We start from the raw sequence: 21,507 nt of genomic DNA on the forward strand, positions 1-21,507 counted from the left end.
AGGACAGCATTATATCAAGGTAGAGGTGTACTACTATCTGATAGCAGTTTGTTTAATGGCCTGTATGAAATGTGGTGGTGGTTCTTAGAGTATTTCCAGTGTCTCTAAAAAAAAAAAAATGGGCACTTTGCGGTTTGACAAGATACTATGCAAAAGGTTGGCGAGAGCTATGTCTTTTAAAATAACCATCCAGTCTTGCTTAAACAAGTCGCCAACGCATTATGGAAGATACATGAGTTGTGTGACAAGAAGTGTGTTACTGCATGCCGTGGATATGTGTACACCTTTGGTAGATATAGTGAGGTTTTCGTGTCCACATTTTAGTTTGGCACCGAGATGCTTTCTCCCCATAGTTATCTTATGCTATGTGGCTTTTTACTGATATATTTTTTTCTGTGAATAACTAGATTTCTGAACTGGGTGAGCTGGAATATATTGAAGACCTGCCTCTCCTCAGAGTGCTCAATCTGTTAAGAAACCCAGTACAGGTAAGAAAAAAGTGAACAGGTGCCCAAAAATATACTTGCAGTGAATACTATTAGTTCATCCTATGTCAAAGTGTTAGAGAGATGTATGGACAGAATAGATGCTGGGCATGCCCCGCTAAAAAGTATGTAAAAACTTTAGGGCCCTGATTCAATTCCCCATGAAGTTCATGGAAAGGATCCCATTAATTTCAATGGCAGCTGGATCAAACCCTGAGTGAACAGCCACCTTTTACAACTGCCTCTCCTTGGAATCACTGTAGCTCTGTCAGTCCCAGGATATTAGAGAGATAAGGTGTTTGAGGTAATATCTCTTTATTGGACCAAACTCTGTTGGTGAGAGAGACAGGCTTTTGAGCTTACACAGAGCTCTTCTTGTGTAAGCTCGAAAGCTTCTCTCTCACCAACAAAAGCCTCATCCACCTTGTCTGTCCATGGAATGGGCATCTTTCTTTCTTGCTTGCTTTTTTACTTGCTTTCTTGCGTTCTATAGACTTGTTTCTCATTCAAGGGCCCTACAATCTTCCCTGTTTAATGAGCTAAAACAGCCCATTTGTCAATGACAGAAATCTTTAAAGTGGAGTAAAATCTTATGTACTGACTTTGTACACCATGGATTTATAACTTGTCCTGGATGGTGCTGAAGATTAAAGGTCCTAGCACCCTGCTTTGATGATTTTAGATCCTCTTTGAACTTTGCAGTGTTTTCCAATGTCTGGGGAAGAAATATTAAGGGCTTAACTTCTCCCTCCTGTTTCAAGATAACTCTGTCGATTTCTATGGTGGCTTCCTTGAGAATAGTCTGTTGTTGCATGCAATGGAGTGAGCATAAAGAAATGTTTGAAATATACCCCCTCTTCCTGATCTTGCAGCATTCTGCATCACTTCAGAAAAATTCTGGATGGGTGAGGAAGGGGCAACACATATAGAACGTTATCTGTGATTATATTATGTCCTGCAAAGTTGCAGAATTGGGTGGGGGGAAGTGGAGCATAGGGACCTGTGAAAAGTTGGGGAACCAAGGTCAGGGGGTCAGTTGCATCCCTTGCCTCATAGCAAATGATGCCCCAGCCCTTTTATATCACAATAGACAAAGCTCCTGAGAGCAGAATTTTACCCCATTAAAATGCGTCTCTGTGTGTGCGTGCGTATTTTTTCCAGTTAATTTACAGGGTTTTCAGTTACTTGTGAAAAATAAACAACAATTATCTTAAAACAGCTTTGAGACTGTCTTTGAATTTTAATGGTTTAACAGGGCCTGACTTTTCTCAGAATTAATATGCTTCAGCAGGTTGTCAAGATGTCAGCTTCCTATTTAATTGTTAATTATTCTTTTTTATTATGTATCAGACTTATTTTTTTTAGTGATTTACAAGCATACATAGTGATTATATTTTATACTCTAACTTTAAAGAAAAGTTCCCATAACACTTCTTGCAAGATTAGTGGTATTAGCCGTGAGTTATTATCTAATTCCCATAAGGGTAATTACTTTCTGTCCATCTATGTTCTCTGTACGTTTTCAGTTGGATATGGTATTATTCTTCAGTTCCTGTTCCAAACTGTTATACAATGTTGCCTTATGCTGGTAAACAGCTCTCTGGTTTCTTTCTAGAGGCAGCTGCATTTCAGTGGTGGAGGAAGTGATCAGTTTATGCAACACATTGAGCTCTTTTGTGGTGAAAGACGTTATACATTATAAGATATGTTAAAATGGCCTTTGGGATATTATTTGCTATCTGAATTTAAACATTTATAGATGTAAAAGTGAAAACAACTGAATGCTTCTTTTATTTCTACCAGGAACAAACAGAATATTGGCTCTTGGTGATTTTCATGTTGCTCCGACTAACAGAGCTGGATCACAGGAAGATTAAAGTGGAAGAAAAGGTATATGGCAACCGCTGGACACACCGTGTAGTTCTGGAACGGTGCTAAATAATCCTGTTTCCTTCTGGGCAAAGGTGGTAAATGCAAGTTGTTTTCATAAATATTTATGTGGAGATAAAAAATTGCTTTATGTGAGGGGAAAAAAATTCCCCACACTCTAGCCAATAGGTATCAGTTCAGTTCAGTTTTGCTTTTAAGACCCTGACATCTGACAATATATTTGTTGTATTGTCAAAAGCAACTCTAGTTTACCAATATACAATTCTTATGTAAAGACTATATTCCTTAATGAAAAAATAGATTCTAACCGTCAGAGCAGTCCCTAGTTAGTTGTTTAGATTCGTTAGTTAATATTTGTAAAGTGCTTTGATGTAATCACCATGTTACTGCTATTATTTTCTTAAGATATCTCATACTGCAAAGTGAACTGTGTGAAAGCTATAAAATACTAGTCATTCTTTTAGCTGTTTTTATTAGTTAGGATGTGATTTTAAAAGAGCCTTCTGCAAGAAATAACTGGAGGGACTAGTTGGTAACCTGGCACTGTGTAGAATGTTTCACTTCTGGGGCTCCTTTTATACTTACAGGGGAGCTGTATTTAGAAATACACGATTCCTAGGCACTAGAAGCATGGGCCAAACCCATATTAGAATCATCAGGATTAACAATTTGCTAGCCTAGGTTGGAGTCTTGGACAGAACACTTCCTTTACAAATGGTCCTTAGCTTGTTCACTCCAGCCTTGTCACCCATATTAGAACTCTTTTCAAATATGATTCCCCAGCAAGTGTAGACAGGGCCCAGATCACTGATTTAAATCTGCCTGGGATGGAGTAGCCAAAAGGGCTACCATCTGATCGCTGTGGTTTGGTGGCCTGTATGAAATGAGTTGGTGGCTCTTAATCTATTTTCTTATGGGCTGCTGTCTACATAAAAAAAAATCCACTGGTCAGTAACAGGATTAGAAGTTTCAGCAGAATGGACCAAGAATAGAATGGACTTGGAAACTGACATCCCCTCTCCCTCCTAGATCAAAGCTGAAGTACCTTTTCAGGACCATTGTGGAGGAAGCTTGCATTGATGGTACCCCTGATTTCACTTTTCTGGGGAATAAATGAAGAAATTCAATCTGGCATTTTTCACCAGCACTAAGAACAGAAAAAGTAACGAATAATGAAAATATAGACAAAATGAGGGTGTACTTTATGAGCTGACCCCCTTCCCTTAGCCTTATCCCTCCAGCCAAGAAAAGATAGAATAAATTAAGAGAAATGGTGAGTTAGTTTTGGGTGCTTTCCACCTGTTTCTTGAGCTGAGTTTAAATTTCCCAAAAAGCTTTATATAGTCAAGCAATCATAGACAAGCCAGATATAACGATTGCCCCTTGTAAATATGAAGCCATCATTATTCAGACTACTTTATTCAGGGTATTGCAGGTAAGAAGAATGACATCCCTTTTCCCTTCCTATGCCTCTAACTCTGGAAACAGGTTGCTGCTGTGAACAAGTATGATCCTCCTCCAGAAGTAGTTGCTGCTAAAGATCACATGACCCATCTTATGTACAGCATGATTCAGCCACAGAGGATCTTTGACAGGTAATCTTATCTTCATTTCACATCTGGCCCTGTAGGTGGCACTCAGGTAAAGCAGAATATGTTGTTATATTTAGTGGGACATTTCTCTGTCCCTCTTCCACCTTTAAATCAGCCTAACAAAGAGTAGGCATTCTGCAGTCTGCTGTTGTCAGCCTGGAAATTAGGCATATCCTGCTTGGTTGAATTGATTATGAAATGAAGTTAGTTGCTCACCTTGAAGCTCTGAGACAGATTGCCCACAGCTCTGTTTCTTTTAAACAGTCTGTTGAAGCAGATGGCCATTTGCACCATAAATGAGAGATGCGAAACTCTATCAATACCCAGTGGCAATTTAAAAATCTCTAGAGGGAGAAGAGAGCTCTAAAATTTATCTTCTTTTTACTCTATTTACTTCTTCCCTTCAAACTCTTGGCATCCCATTGTGAGCGAAATAGCTTTACTTTGCAACTCAGAGCACAATTTACACGCCCAGAGCCAAATTTTCAAGCTTGCATTTATGGAATTCTGTCCAGTTCTGCATTTGGAAGGGAAAGGTGTTGACTACTGGTTAAAGTACAGAACTGGGAGTCAGTTCTCAGTCCTATTCCCCGCATTGCTGCTGTCTTGCTGTGTGACCTCTCTCTGCTTCATTTTCCATCTCTAAAATGGGACTATTACTCATCTACCTCCCAGGGATGTTGGGCTTAATTCATGAATATTTGTAAAGTGCTTTGAAATACTCAGGAAAGGTGCTGTAGATCTGCACAGTATTATCATTAAGGTCAAGATTTAGGCACTCATTATCACTTACGTTCCCAAAAGCCTACTTTAGCACCTAAGCACCAATTTGGGCACCTAAACACATAACTGGGCACTCTGACGTAGGTCCATACTTTAGTAGTCCTGAAGTCTACATTTTTAGAAGACGCTCATTGTGATTCCGACAGAATGGCTTCCTCTCTATGGCCCTGATCCTGAAAGTTGCTGAGCATTGTCTCCATGGCTCTGATTGCTCTCAAGGGGCTCAGCTGCCTGCAATGGGCAGTTAGCATCTTGCAGGATCGGGTTGTAATTGAGTATTTCTTGAATAGCACAGTTGCTTTGCCAGAAGGCATCCATGCTTGGCATCCCTTGCAACACAGACGTGGGCCCAGTTCAGGTATTTATGGGTGTATGTATGTGAGTTCAGTGCTGGAGATATGCATGTCTGTAAACCTCTGTATTCAGTCAGAAGTACTGTATAAACAAACAGGTAAACATATGGTCTGGCACTTAAGGTAGCAACCAATAATGTTAATTAAGGTTTGAGTGCCTGCCAGTGCTCAGCTGGAAAAGCACGCACTGCACTCATTAGTGAAATCTTCCTAATGATGATTTTTTTTAATTTTCTAAATTAGAAAATGCTCCTTGTAGCCACATGTTTATAGTTCATTTGCAATAATCTCCTTAGATCACATGCAGGACATTTTCATTTATTATATTATTAATAATTCCATTAAAAAACTATGTAAAGAACTGTAAAGTTAAATAGTTGTACACTCAGCAATCAGGAAATGTCAACATTAACATTAACATTAACATTGTGCAATGCCCTTTCTGTGTAGGCAATTCAATACTGTCTTTAATTATAGACTATACTACTATTTAAATAATACAATATAATATGTGATTTTTTTTTCTACAACTTTAGATACACATGAAGGCTAAGTCACAGTCTGTAGTACATGGGGAAAAGAAATTTTGTCATAGTGGGCTTTTCAGTCTAGCAAACAAAGGTATGAGTTCAGTATAAAGGCTGGAAGTTGAAGCTAGAGAAATTAAGATTAGAAATAAGGCACCATTTTTTTTTTAACAGCGAGGGTAATTAACCATCAGAACAACTTAACAAGGGTTTTCCATTACTGGAAATTTTAAAATCAGGATTGGATGTTTTTCCAAAGATATGTTCTGACTCAACCACAGCTATTGGACTTGAAGTCCAATGGTCTGTGTTATACAGGAGATCAGACTAAATGATCACAGTGGTCCCTTTGGACCTTAAAATATATGAATCTTTGTGAACTGTGTATTACTTTGAATGCTAAAGCTCACAAGTTGCAAAATACACAGTGAATGAGCCAAGGGCACCACACCTTATAAGACACTCCTTACAAGGTTGTGAGGGGAAAATTGTATGATGATGTAATTAAAGACTGTATTGTAATGTGTTCTTCTTGTTCTTCTGATAAAATAGTAAATATGGGGACTTTGAGGACATGTTCCTGTGACCTAGCAACAGGAATGTATTTAAAGAAATTAGGGTTCTAAGTAAAAAAACCAAGGAGTCTTGTGTCACCTTAAAGACTAACACATTTATGAGAGCATAAGCTTTCATTTATTAGAGCATAAGCTTTCACTTATTCAGATGTATGGAGTGAAAATTACAGTAGGCAGGCATAAATATACAGCACAAGAAAAGATGGGAGTTGCCTTACCAAATAACTCAGTCAGGGTGGATGTGTCCTATTCCCAACAGTTGACAAGAAGGTGTGAATGTCAACAGTGTAAAAATTACTTTTTGTAGTGCTAACAATGCCAATTCCATCAGGGTGGATGGCCCATACTCACCAGTTGATGGGAGATTACTTCTTGTAGTGACCCAGCCAGTCCCAGTCTTTATTCAGGCCTAATTTGATGGTGTCAAGTTTGCAAATGAATTTCTGCTCTTCAGTTTCTCGTTGCAGGCCGTTTTTTAAGTTTTTTTGTTGAAGAATGGCCACTTTTAAGTCTGAAATTGAGTGTCCAGGGAGGTTAAAATGCTTTCCCACTGGTTTTTTAATGTTATAATGATTGATGTCTGCTTTGTGTCCATTTATTCTTTTGCACAGAGACTGTCCAGTCTGGCCAGTGTACATGGCAGACAGGCATTGCTGGCAAATGGTGGCATATATGACATTAGTGGATGTGCAAGTGAACGAGCCTCTTATGGTGTGGCTGATATGGTTAGGTCCTGTGATGGTGTCACTTGAGTAGATATGTGGACAGAGTTGGCACCAGGGTTTGTTGCAGGGGATGGTTCCTGGGTTGGTGTTCTTTTTGTTTGGTGTGTGGTTGCTGGTGAGTATTTACCTCATGTTGGGGGGCTGTCTGTAAGCGAGGACTGGTCTGCCTCCCAAGGTTTGTGGAAAGCAAGGGATTGTCTTCCAGGATAGGTTGTAGTTCCTTGATGATGTTCTGAAGAGGCTTTAGGTGGGGGCTGTAGGTGATGGCCGGTGGCGTTCTGTTACTTTCTTTGTTGGACCTGTCCTGTAGTAGGTGACTTTTGGGTAACTGTCTGGCTCTGTCAATCTGTTTCTTCACTTCCCCAGGTGGGTATTGTAGTTTTAAGAATGCTTGAAAGAGATCCTGAAGGTGTCTGTCCCTATCTGAGGGATTGGAGCAAATGCGGTTGTATCTTGGAGCTTGGCTGTAGACAATGGATCGTGTGATGTGGTCTGGATGAAAGCTAGAGGCATGTAGGTAAGTATAGCGGTCAGTAGGTTTCCGGTATAGGGTGGTGTTTATGTGTCTATCCCTTATTTGCATGGTAATGGATCTCTTGTGTGGACTGGTCCAGGCTGAGATTGATAGTGGGGTGGAAATTGTTGAAGTCCCGGTGGAATTCTTCAAGGGCCTCCTTCCCATGGGTCCAGATGATGAAGATCTCATCAATGTAGCGCAAGTAGAGGAGGGGCACTTGGGTACGAGAGATGAGGAAACATTGTTCTAAATCTGCCATAAAAATGTTGGCATACTGTGGGGCCATGCAGGTACCCATAGCAGTGTTGCTGACTTGAAGGTATAAATCGTCCCCAAATCTGAAATGATTGTGTCTGAGGATAAAGTCACAAAGTTCTGTCACCAGGTGAGCTGTGACATCACTGGGGATACTGTTCCTGATGGCTTATAGTCCATCTTTGTGTGGAATGTTGGTGTAGAGAGCTTCTACATCCATAGTGGCCAGGATAGTGTTTTCTGAAAGATCACCGATGGATTGTAGTTTCCTGAGGAAGTCTGTGGTGTCTCAAAGATAGCTGGGAGTACTTGTGGTGTAGGGCCTGAGAAGAGAGTCATCAAGTAATTGTATAGATACACAATATGACACTATTTTATAAAAGAGATGACAATAGAGAGAAATCCGCATTTTACCAGGTTGTATCAGGTACTTTTGTATTATATGTCTTTTTAAGGGATATATTAGAAATATATTGAAGAAACGGATTTTATCTTCACATGCTAGGTTGACATCATTAGTCACATGTGACATGGCCTTGAGAGGGTAATAAGAACACCTGTACTGTGTGTAGGTAAATTCTGAAATCACCAGTTATTAAACATGTTTCATGGAATTCCCATCTTTAAAATGGTCCCTTTTTAATAATTCACTCACTGACTGTAATAGTCATTCCTGTCACTGGCATCTGTTGGGCTTGTTCTGTGTTAATCTGGTCCCTTCCTGGCAGCAAATGGCAGAAAGGGAGAAGGCAACATGAAAACATGGAGTAACAGTGAAGGAAGGGGGAGTTTCTTAACTTGAACTGAATGCATCACAGTAGCAACTTTTTGCTGTAGAAAATACAGGGAGAATATTTTGCATATTGTTATTACATTGACATTTTTAATGTCTCGGTGTATTTTGTAAAGATTGTTTTTGTGGCAGTTGTGTAAATATGTCTATAATCAGGATAAAAGCTATGTCCCTAAGGGTGCTGCCCTTTGGGTGCTCATGCACCCTGCGCCTTTGATCAGAGATTTTTGGTGGCAGTGTCCATTCGGCCCACACATGTTCCCTACACATCCTCATGCCCCGCACTGAGGCGATATAGAGCTGTGTGGGCAAACCATCCTCAGTTCCTTCTCAACCACCTTCAGTCTGAGACTGAGTCTCTAGCATGTCTCCTTCTACTAATACTTTAGCATAGTTATAGTTGTAAATAGTTTATATATAAGGGAAGATGGCTTCCCTTTGCTTTGTTTTCCCTGTTTAGTGGGGTCACTTTGGACTCTTTATTTCTGGGGTATGCCTGGATCCCCAGTCTTTAAACATTGTCTTTCCTGTCAGGAGTCTATCCTGCTTAGTGATGGACGCTCTTGGTGTGTCAAGTGTTTGGAGTATACTCACATTCCCCTGAAATGTAATATCTGTACTTCGTTTCAAAGAAGATCTCATTAGAAGAGGGAGATCAAATTCAGGCTTCTTGTGATGGAGCAAGCCTTAAAACCAGCTTTGGATCAGGGCTTTGAGAACCCCCCTGTATGTACTGCCCTGTCTACCTCTGGATTTCAGTCTCCTGGAGTTTCAAGGATTGAGACTGCTAGTACCCCGTCTACTAACAGATCCAGGTCACCAAGGGCTTTTAGGGGTAAGATTCCTGTTACCCCAGTTGCCTCAGGATCTTGGTCACCGAAGGACATAAAGGAGAAGTTGGTGACTACCTCAGCCATTTCAGGATCCCTGTCACCAAAAACCTCCGTGGGGGTGTCTGCATCTGTGCCTATAGTACCAAGACCCTAGTGCTCCAAACTGGTGGAAACTGATAAGAAAAGCAGGAGTGCTAAATCTCTGGGAAAGAGGCCTCGGTCACTGAAGACTGCCAGCCCCAAAAGGAGCACTGCTGAGGCTCCAAGTGCTTCTGGTACCGTGAAGATGTCTGAGGCTGCTTCTAAGGCTCATGCTGCTACTAAAAAAACTGGTTCCAAAGACCTCCCTTGCTTCCAGTGGTCACAACCACACTAGCAAGAAATCAGCATTACTTGACCCTTCAGTACCTGTGGTACTTATGCCCTGGACTGCAGCATCTGAATATGTTACTTGGGTGTGCTCATTCCTCAAGACAGATACCTACCTCATACTGACACCAACCTCTTATCTTCTTTGGTATTGTAGGAGTTCAGATACTTAAGAGATCTGTTTCTAATGAGTTGAAATATCCACTGCTTAGTGGTATCGTACACCTTTTGATACAGAGATCATCTGGGTCACCTGCTACCCACACGTCATTGAGACCTGGTTCTCCAACTTCGATCATTCATGGAGATCAGTTATCACCTCCTTTAGAGAATGTGCGTGAGGACTCTGACTCGGATACTCAGTTTTCAGTTCAAGGGTCTTTGAAGAGTATTTATTCACCTCTGCATACTGAAAGAAGGGAGGATAAACATCCACCACTTTCAACCAGTTCAGATGACCAATAGTAGCTATCTCTTCCTATGCCCTATGACTCTCTCTAGCAATCTTACTGGGACCCATGGGTCCTATACTGCCAACAGTTTCTAAGGGCGCCCAGTACAAACCACGGGGAACATAGGAAATTCCATTTCCCTGTGCCTTTGCTCCCTCCTCATCAAACAGAGTTGGTACAAGAGACCTTTGAGGAGCAGGAGGCAAGGGCTGATGAAGAGGTGAAACCTCATCCAAGTAACTCTTCTTCATCCCCTGATGAGGCTATAATGCCCCCTCCACCTTCATGGCAGATTATTTTTGTCATTTCCAGGACCTGATGAAGTGAGTTGGGGACATGCTTCAAATTCCTTTTGAGGAAGTTCAGGACTCCCATCATAAACTCCTAGATAGTTTGTAAACCTCAACCTCGTTGCAAGTGGCTTTTCCAATTAATAAGGCTCTCTTTGAGCCAGCCACACTGATCTGGTAAACTCCTGCCATGGCACCACCTACATGCCAACAAAAAGTATTATCTTCTTTCCAAGGGTTTGGAATTTTTTTTACACAATCCACACCAAATTCCTTAGTTGCAGATGCAGTGAATGAACATGAAAGGCAGCACAACACGAGTGCTGCTCCATATAATAAGGACCAGTGGCATCTTGTTCTTTCTGTTCACAAGAGCTATTCCTCTGTGACATTACAGTTTAGGATAATGAATCACCAAGCACTCATGTCCAAATAGGACTTCCTGAATTATAACAAATTTAACACCTTTATTGAACATTAACCAAAAGAGCATATGAACAATTCAAAGCCATCATACAGGAAGGTCAACTTTTAGCAAAAACATCCTTGCAGACTTGCTTGAATGCGGCTGATATCACAGTCCGGTCCATTTCCACCACCATCATGATGAGATGAGTGTTTTGGCTTCAGCTGTTGGGCTTCCTTACAAAAGTGCAGACTATTGGTGAGAACCTTCCTTTTGATGGCCATAAATGGTTTTTGGAGTCTACAGATGACACTCTTCATACCTTGAAGCACTACGCTTAGATCCCGCGGGATATATATACCTGCAAATAAAAGAAAGTTTAGCAGGTCTCAGATGGCACAGAGATCTCACCCAGCTTATTATTTTACCTTCCCTAGACCACCCAAGCCACTGGCCTATGTGTATGTGGCTTCTACCACAGCTGTCTCATCCCAGCCATCCATGTTGTCTAGGCACCAGTTTTGATGGCTTGGTCCACAGTCTGAACCACCCTCTCAACAGGGCCTTGTTGCTCCACCATCCCAACTTCCTTCCCCTCTTTGGACATGGTCAATCCCAATTTCAACCTGCTTGGGAGAGCATAACAGCTGACAAATGGGTTTTGGAGGCTAACTGAACAACTATGTGGAACATCAGAAATTCAGGATGGTGACTCCAGCAGGTATAATTCCCTCCCCAGATTCCAAAGTTTTGTTTGCGAATCTTGACCTTCAAGACACCGACTTTTACATTGTAATTCATCCCTCTCATAAGAGGTTTCTTTGTTTCATAGTCAATCACAACCACTACTGTGTGCTGCCTGTCAGCCTCTCCTCTGCCCCAAAGATATTCCCAAAGGTTATGTCGGTCATATCTGCCCATCTTTGTCATCTAGGGATAATCATCTTCCCTTATCTCAATGATTGGGTACTCAGAGGTCATTCTTATCATGAGGTCCTATAGGCATTGCAAACCACAAGGTCCACAGCTTAGGCCTTCAACTCACTCCTGAAAAATGTGTTTTGACCATAGTTCAACAGATAGCCATAACAGGCAAAATTTACCTTCCTGGGGACAACTTCATGAACCTAAAAAAAATCTTGCTGCAAGAATTCAGATAAGTCCTCAAACCGTGGCAAGAAATTGTCTTCAGCTGTTGGTCATATGGAAGCATGTATCTTTGTAACCCAACATGCCAAATTATACCTCTGAAGTTTCCAAGGATGGCTCAGGACAGTTTACATACCAAACAAACACAGTCTCAACAGACAGGTCTTTGTTCCTGGGCAAGTTCTGGCAAGCTCAGTTGGTGGAATACCCTTCCAAGATATCTTTGAGAGTTCCTTTCTTTCAAGCTCCTCCGACTGTTGTTATAACATCAGGCATATCCCTCTTGGACTGGGGAGCTCCTTTTGGACCAGGGCAAATGGTCTACCTAAGAGAGTCTTCTGCACATAAACATTCTGGAACTGAGAGCAATCAGGAGGACTTGCTCCCACATCCTCCCATTGATCAGAGCCAAATCCATCAAGATCATGACAGACAACATGGCCTGCTTGTTCTACATCAATTGTCAGGATGGGACATGTTCCCCATCACTCTGTGCTGAATCGATGAAATTCTTGAATTGCCACATAGCCAACCAGATAGTCATCTCAGCAGCTTATCTTCTGAGCATTCAGAACACCACCGCTGACAACCTCAGAAGATGCTTCTCCGAGAGTTACAAATGGGAGTTGGATTCTTAGGCCCTCCACAACATATTTCTAACCTAAAGGTGTCTAGAAGTTGATCTTTGTGCCACTGCAGCCAATGCAAAATGCAACAGATTCTGTTTGAGAGGGGACTTGATCCCCAATCACCAGGAGAGGCCTTCCTCATCTCATGGGTGAAATGTCTCCTTTATGCATACCCACCAATGCTATTGCTCTTGAAAATCCTCAGCAAGATCAAGGAGGACAAGGCCAAAGTCATTCTGATTGCACCAACTGGCCAAGACAAGTCTGGTATCCTTACCTCATCCAACTTACCTCTCACCCACCTTGGTGGCTTCTGACCAGTCCCCGTGAGATGTTTCATGATGTTGGTCAGACAATTCACCCTAACTTGGATGTTCTGCAGCTCCAAGCATGGCTCCTTAATGGTTTTGTGGGTAAGAGTCTTTTTGTTCATCAGATGTGCAACAGGTATTGGTAAACAGCAGGAAGGAGGCTATGAGATGCATTTACTTTAAAAAATGAAAGAGATAATCTTTAATGTACCCATCAAGTTTCTCCTGTCTGCTCTTCTCTTTCCAATGTCCTAGACTACCTATTAGAATTGAAAAAATCAGGGCTTTCTATGACCTCTATCAAAATTGATATTCAATTTTGATATCAAAATCAAAAAACTTGAAAGATATAACCACCTTTCATTCATCCATAGAAGGTTTTTCAGTTTTCACTTATCTCATGTCAAAATTTCTAAGAGGTCTAATGAATCTTTTCCCAAAAATTGGAGACCCTACTCCAATCTAGAACTTGAACCTTGCCCTTAATTGCCTCATTAGACTACCATGCACCATGAGTGGTGGCTATCACTTCTGCCTGGAGTGTCAGGGAACTGGGGGCCTTAATGGCAGACCCTCCAGGTACAATGAAAAGGTCTCATTACAACCAGTTCCTATGTTTTTACCTAAAATATCTTCTGAATTTCAACAGATCCAAGGGATCCGTGATCTCCCTGCAAAGACTTCTGGGTGTATTATTGCTTGTTATGACTTGGCTGACATTCAACCTCCCCCCAGAGTGGGGAGCATTCTACAGGGTCACAGTCTACACAGTGGCTTTACTCAAAGACATTCCAAATGTCCCAAAGATGCTGAAATCTGCAGCGCGGCAACATGAATCTCTGTACATACTTTCTCTAACCTTTATGTTCTGGTTCATGCCGTTAGATAGGTGCTGCAGTTCGCAATGCAGTTCTCTCTTCAGTACCGGACTCTGCTCTGAAGCTCCCTCCTCTGTAAGGGGATACGGCTCAGGAGTCACCATAAGGACACTGCTTAAAGAAGAAGGAGGAGAAGGTTACTCACCTTGCGCAGTAACTGGAGTTCTTTGAGATGTGTGTCTCTATGGATGCTCCAGTACCTGCCTTCCTTCCCCTCAGCTTCGGAGTCTCCCTTGTGGGACTTTGCGATGAGGAAAAAACTGAGGGTTGGTTGTTCACTGTGCAGCCTTACGTAGCCTCGGTGAAGGGCATGAGGATGTGTAGGGCACGTGTGTGGGCCAAATGGGCACTGCTACCAAAAAGATGCAGGGCGCATGTGTACCTGAAGTGGAGCACCCATATGGACACACATCTTGAAGAACTCCCATTACTGCACGAGGTGAGTAACCTCTTCTTCTTCTGAGGGATTCTACTGACATCCTAACCCAAGGGTGTAAGGGTAGTCTAGAGCAGTGTTTCTCAACATTTTTGATGCCAGGGATTGGCTTGCTATCTTCTTAAACTGTGTCAGGGAGATCTCAGGAACTGGTGCCAATCCACAGACCGGTCATTGAGAAACACTGGCCTAGAACAGGGCACTAGACTGGGATGCAAGTGACCTCGGTTCAGTTCTCAGTTTAGCCACAGAATCCCTCTGTGACCTTGGGCAAGTCACTTAAATCTAATCTGTGTCTCTGTTTCTCATCTGTAAAGTGAGGATAGTACTTCCCTACTTCACGGGAGCGTTGTGATGAAGAAATTCATTAATGCTTTAGAGGCACAAAGAGAGCATGGTATTATATCAGTACCTAGACAGATAGAACTGTTTTGCTGGTGTGAGCTGATGCAGGAGAGAAGCCATTACTCTGAATTATCTAATTTTTTCCCTTCACTTATGCTTAACAGCTAACATTATTTCAGATAGATTAATCATCTACTTCTGTTGCTATTTCCATTATACACTCTGTTTTCAGGCATTTATACTCAGCTATTTTAAATCACATTAGTCTGAAGTTTGGAATCTAGATGTGATCTGTTTTCTTTAAAAGAAAACGTAAATGGGTCAAGCCGTTTACTAGTTTAAAAAAAGGTGGGGTTTTTAAAAATTATTTCAGCTGGTGTTTGTCACATCAAATGACGTAATCTTAACATCTCTGGTAAGATTTTCAAAAACAAAATGTCTAAATTTACATTTCATATGTAGGCACCTAATAATAGGCCTCACTTTCAAAAGTGCAGAGCATCTACGAAAGCCCATTGACTTTAAAGGGAGCTGCTGAATGCTCAGCACTTCTGAAAATCAAGCCACTTACTATGGATTAGGCTAAAATATTGTAAAAATGGGCACCTAAAGTTAGGTCTCAGTGTTTCTGCAAACACTTTGCATCCTATCCTGCAGAATGCTTCGGTCAGTGGGAATTAAGGGTGCTTAGTGCTACACAGGATTGGGCCCCTAATCCTTAGTGTCCTTCATCCCATTTGTAGAGCACTTTACAACTATCACCTTGATCCTGCAAACCCTTCAAGTCAATGAGATTATAGTACTTCCATGAGAGTTATAAAGGTTTGCAGGATTGATCCTAAATATGGTCAAGACTCAATTACCCCACTGTTGAAATGTTGCCATGTCTGAGGTGGAGCTGGGCAACTCTTTAACAGTCCACAGCAACTGTAACTGAAGAGGGAATTTCAGAAAAGACAGTAAATCCAAGTTACAGTCTGAGCAGGATACACCAGGTTTAACATCTTTCTTTTTGCAAAAAATGCTATGGGATTTTTTAATGAAATATTTTGTGTTGTTTTCATGTTTAAATCATGCATTAAATGCACTCACTTGATTTTCAATTGCTTTCTTTGTCTATGCGGTGAATGACATGAATAGTATAGACTCAGATATTAAGGCCAGAAGGGACCATCATGATCATCTAGTCTGATATCCTGCATGTTGCAGGCCACAGAACCTCACTCACCCACTCCTGTAATAGACCCCTAACCTCTGGCTGATTTACTGAAGTTCTCAAATCATGATTTAATGACTTCAAGTAACAGAGAATCCACCATTTACACTAGTTTAAACCTGCAAGTGAGCCATGCCAAAGAGGAAGACGAAAAACTCCCAGGGTCTCTGTCAATCTGATCTGGGGAAAAATTCCTTCCCGACTCCAAATATGGCAGCCGGTTAAACCCTGAGCATGTGGGCAAGACCCATCAACCAGATGCCTGGAAAAGAATTCTCTGTAGTATCTCAGAGCCCTCCCCATCTAGTGTCCCATCACTGGCCATTGGAGATATTTGTTGCTAGCAGTTGCAGATCGACTGCATGCCATTGAAGGTACTCTCATCATGCCATCCCCTCCATACATTTATCAAGCTCAGTCTTGAAGCCAGTTAGGTGTCCCACCCCACCCCCTAGATTAGATTAGGTCAGTTCCCTTGTTGATATGCTGTTCCCAAAGACCTATATGATGCCAGTACAAGTGTCCATTGTAGGAAGTAAAAGCTGCAAAGGGTCCCATGGCACCTTATAGACTAACAGACGTATTGGAGCATGAGCTTTCGTGGGTGAATACCCACTTCGTCGGATGCATCCGGCGAAGTGGGTATTCACCCACGAAAGCTCATGCTCCAATACGTCTGTTAGTCTTTAAGGTGCCACGAGACCCTTTGCTGCTTTTACAGATTCAGACTAACACGGCTACCCCTCGGATACTTGACATTGTAGGAAGTGTAATAGTGCCTTGTTTGTTTTCTCTCCTTGCAGCACTTTGCCTAGTCTTGATGCTCCTTACCCCATGTTAATATTAGTTGGACCCATGGCCTGTGGAAAGCGGGAACTTTCTCACAGAATCTGCAGACAGTTCAACAATTTCTTCAGATACAGGTAAATTTACTCCCTCAGTTTAAGAGACGATGGATTGCGGTCAAGGCTCAAATTGTTGCTTTATTAAAGTTAAATATTACAGAACACTGTTAAATGGTCATTGCAAGGTGTTCTGTCTCCTACTTGATCTAGGCTGTCTGAAATCGTCATATAATATTTACTTATTTTTTAATATGCTGTATAAATTATCAAGATCCCTTTAAAGGTGAACTGAAAAGCAAAATCAGCACCTTTTTACTGCTCCTTTTATCTGTCTGTCCATCCATCCATTCATCTGAACTTATTCTTTAGTTCATATTATTATGCCCAGTGTCACAGTTCAGGGCAACTGCACCTGTATTTCCCCTCAAGTTCAGCAAGGGCACCCTACTCTTGGCTTCCAGCTCCCCAGCTATTGCCTTTCTGGATGGAGACCCACAGACCAGGGTATTCCCAGGCTGCATAGTTCCCTGCCTTCCCGCTGTATTTCCCAGCACAGGCAGGTTGCTCTAGAACACCTGCGTGCTTTCTCTTCAGAGACAACAGAGTGATTGTCAACAGATATAAGTTACCATGCAGCACTTCCTAGGCAAGCCTCCTTTAGTCTTAAGGTACAAAGCACTACAGAGAAAATGTACTAAAACAATAAAAGAACTTACATGCATCCCAAAAGCTTGCCAGAATAACCCCAACCCTAACATGGATTCTGGAGGGCCCAGTCCTTCAATCCCTATCCTGAGGATTGGGACCCGCCGAGGACCAGGGGTTCTGTCCATTTGCTGAATCAGGAGGAAGGCTGTGAGCCAGTTTAAGACCAGCCTATTTATCCAAAAATTCTTTCTTTGTCTGTCATTCCCTGGAGAATCCAGTTGGAAATATTGTATGTATACTTTGCCAGGGGAGTGGCTTCTCTGGAGATGTTACAAACTGAGTGACTTTGCCTAATCACCCCCTGCTCGTCTCCTATTTACCTTTCCCATGGAAATACATACAATTCCATGATAACACATACACAATCACATTTTTAATACAATGAACTCCAAAGATGTTAAAACTAATTCTGTAAGGTTTAACTTAATTCAGTAAAGTTCATTCAGGGTATTGCAAGAAATTGTCAGTCTGCAACAGCCCACTACAAAAGTGTTAGGGTGCATCTATACGGGACACATACATATTGCATCCAGAAGTGAATAGGATGCCAGTGTCATTACTGAATTATTACAATATGATTTCTGTGACTAATGCCGACAAAGTGGGAATCCTCCATTCTTCACCAGCTGTAGAGTCTAAATTTCAAGGTAGTTGAACCAGCATAATATACTTTTTGTAGCTAATTCTGACAAAGCAAATGGGCATGCTTCATTCTTCACCAGCTGTAACTTCTACATTTCAAAGGTAGTTCTATATAGTACACATAGCAGTAATCTGTGTAGCCAGGTGTTACTGGTGCTCTTATCATCTCTCCAATCCTCTCTGTCTGTTCGCTACACTCACTTGTTGCATTTTGCCTTATTTTAAACTATAAGTTCCTCAGGGCAGGGACTATGTATATATCTATATACATTACTATGTATATGTACAGCACCTAACACAATGGGGTCTCTAGGTACTAATATAATATGTCATAAGAATAGAGCCCTAAGTGCATATATAATAGGTGACAATGTAGAAGCAGAATTAGTTCTTTGGATGCCCAGCTCCATAGAACCCTAGATTGACTATCAGTGATGTTATATAATAGGCACCTCCTTAAATTCAAGTGCTGTAATATGAAGATCTGCTCTGTGTTTGTAATATGTTTATAATGCTAGATTAACTCACATGACTAGCAAGTCCAAAGGACTTTTTGACAGAAATGTTGTGACGGTTACAAGATTGGAAAAATCAAATGTGATGCACAATGAGTGCTTTGAGAGACCAGCTTGGAAATTATAACTAATTGAAAACTGGCCCGAATTTTCCAAGCACTATCTGTTTTCCAAAAGCATTGTTTTTTATATGTATTATTCCTCTAAAGTTTTATGTATGAGAAAAAAGGAGAGAGAGAATTTTAACAGAGCAGAACATTGCAACTACAAAGCAAAGTTGTGTTTTAATTATTCAGTGGAGATTTCAGCAATTTTATGGCTTACTGTTTTAAATTTCAAACATTCCACTCATTAAAAATGTATTTCATGTAAGATATCCTGGCAGTTCAAATGTGAACATGGCCTTGCAATTAAAAAAGTTGTAATGGGTAAAAGTCTTTCCAAAAAATAAATAAAATGAAATTGGACACTGAGACCATCTGGTTTGTGCTCAGGAATGACCTTTAAAGCTGGATACGTCTCTAATATCTTTGAGAAAATCAAGCCTTTGAAGTTAAAGTTTTATAGGGTCCATGTGCACCACACTGTTCTCATTTGCCATAGTTCACTGATAAAATAGTGGCACACGCTAGTGCTGCTACAGTTAAGGATCTGTCAGCCTCTGCATTATAAACTTAATTCCTTAGTGGTTTATAACTCAGTTGTATTAAAGAAAAGAGTTTATTCCACGTTAAATCTAAGATCTCAGTACAGGGGGAAAAAAAGAATACCCCTCCCCCGACTTAGATATTTATTTATTCAGGGGTATATTAATAGGAGGGTTGTATGTAAAACACAGGAAGTAATTGTCTTGCTCTGCTCAGCATTGATGAGGACTCAACTGGAATACTGTGTTAAGTTTTAGGCATCACACTTTAAGAAAGATGTGGACAAATTGGAGAAAGACCAGAGAAAAGCAACAAAAATGATGAAAAGTTTAGAAAACCTGACTCACGAGTAAAAGTTAAAAAAATACTGTGCATGTTTAGTCTTGAGAAAAGAAGACTGAAGAGGGACCTGATAACAGTTTTAAAATATTTTAAAGGCAGTTATAAAGAGGACCGGGATCAATTGTTCTCTGTGTCCACTGAATGTAGGACAAGAAGTATTGGGCTTAATTTTCAGAAAGGGAGGTTTAGGTTAGATATTAGGAAAAACTTTCCAAATATAAATTAAGTAAGTTAACTAGGAAGGTTGTAGAATCCCCATCGTTGGAGGTTTTTAAGTACAGGTTAGACAAACATCTCAGGGATGGTCAAGATCCTGCTTCAGGGGATGGACCGGTTCAGTGTTTCTCAACCCATGGGTCGTGACCCAAAAGCGGGTCGCAAGAATGTAGGAAAGGGTCATGGCTGCCTGGAGCCCTGCCATGGGGGGCCAAGAGCCAAGAGCTTTGCCACCTGGGGCTGAAGTCACAGAGGTCACATCAAATCATGGAATCCGAGCTGGGGTCTGTGACCCATTTGTAGCCTCATCAATTAGACAATCGAATCCAAAGCGGGAAGAGTTATGGGAAATAAGTGTTCCATGAGAACTTCCAGTGAAGAGTGTGCATTTTAATCCCAAAGTGAGTCTTTAGTCAGTGAAATTGATACATTTTTAAACTGTTCTGTTGCAACTGCAAGTACAAGTGACAGTAGGAATTCATCACAACCTGAGAAGAAAAATAATCGTAGGTACAACCCTGTTTACTTAAAGTTTGGGTTTTCATTATTGAGGACTGAAATGGTGAACACAGGCCACTGAGTGTCATCTGCTGTGAACTGTTAGCAAATGAAAGTTAAAACCATCAAAGTTACATAGGCATTTCTAGACAAAGCACTCTAGCTATAAAGACAAGCCTCTTGATTTTTTTAAATAAAAAAGGAAAGATTTGGAAATGTCACAAAAACACTTGAATTATGTATCTACTATCTGAGAGCAAGCATTGCATGCTTCTTACCTTTTGCACACTGCATTGTGAAATGTAAAAAAGCTCACACGGTCGCTGAGAAGTTAATTTTACCTTCTGCTATTGATATGTGCACTGAATTATTGGGTGAGTCAGCTCCAAAAAAATTAAAAACAATCCCTCTCTCCAGTGATACAATACAGGGAAGAATCTGCGATATCTCAGAAGACCTCAAACGGCAAACAACTGATGGTCTTTCAGTAAGCAACTGTTTACAGACTGGTACAGATGTATCAAATCACACTATCTTGCTGTTTTATGTGAGGCACGTGTGGGAAAGTGATTTTCAAGAATCGTAGGATGGGAAGGGACCTCAAGAGTCCAGTCCTCTGCACTCATGGCAGGACTAAGTATTATCTAGACCATCCCTGACAGGTATTTGTCTAACCTGCTCTTAAAAATCCCCAATAACGGAGATTCCATAACCTCCCTAGGCAATTTGTTCCAGGGCTTAACCACTCTGACAGTTAGGAACTTTTTCCTAATGTCCAACCTAAACCATCTTGCTTCAATTTAAGCCCATTGCTTCTTGTCCTATCTGCAGAGATTAAGGAGAACAACTTTTCTCCCTCTTCCTTGAAACAACCTTCTATGTACTTGAAAACTGTTATCATGTCCCCTCTCAGTCTACTCTTCTCTAGACCAGGGGTTCTCAAACTGGAGGTCGGGACCCCTCAGGGGGTCGCAAGGTTATTACATGGAGGGTTGTGAGCTGTCAACCTCCACCCCAAATCCCGCTTGCCTCCAGCATTTATAATGGTGTTAAATATATTAAAAAGTGTGTTTAATTTATGGGGGTGTTGCACTCAGAGGCGTGCTATTGGAAAGGGGTCACCCAGGGCCGGCTCCAAGTTTTTTGTCTCCCCAATCAAAAAAATGTTCCCGCACCCCCCGTCCCCGTCCCAACTCCGCTCCTTCCCTGCCCCATTCCAACCCCTTCCCCAAATCCCCAGCCCCACCTCCTCCCCCGGGCGCGCCACATTTCCCGTCCTACCGCT

At 41.4% G+C, this 21,507-nt stretch overlaps 1 protein-coding gene across 1 annotated transcript in view; it reads left to right on the forward strand.

Moving 5' to 3' along the window:
- The window catches only part of LRGUK (leucine rich repeats and guanylate kinase domain containing), a 76,432-nt gene that overhangs the window by 19,397 nt on the left and 35,528 nt on the right, over positions 1 to 21,507 (forward strand). Inside the window, exons 8-11 of the mRNA XM_039520617.1 lie at positions 408 to 488; positions 2,289 to 2,375; positions 3,864 to 3,970; positions 16,613 to 16,732. Of these exons, the coding sequence (XP_039376551.1) occupies positions 408 to 488; positions 2,289 to 2,375; positions 3,864 to 3,970; positions 16,613 to 16,732 (395 nt within the window). The remainder of the gene's footprint in view (positions 1 to 407; positions 489 to 2,288; positions 2,376 to 3,863; positions 3,971 to 16,612; positions 16,733 to 21,507) is intronic.

Source organism: Mauremys reevesii, linkage group 1 (genome assembly GCF_016161935.1).
Source record: "Mauremys reevesii isolate NIE-2019 linkage group 1, ASM1616193v1, whole genome shotgun sequence".
Taxonomy (NCBI): domain Eukaryota; kingdom Metazoa; phylum Chordata; order Testudines; family Geoemydidae; genus Mauremys; species Mauremys reevesii.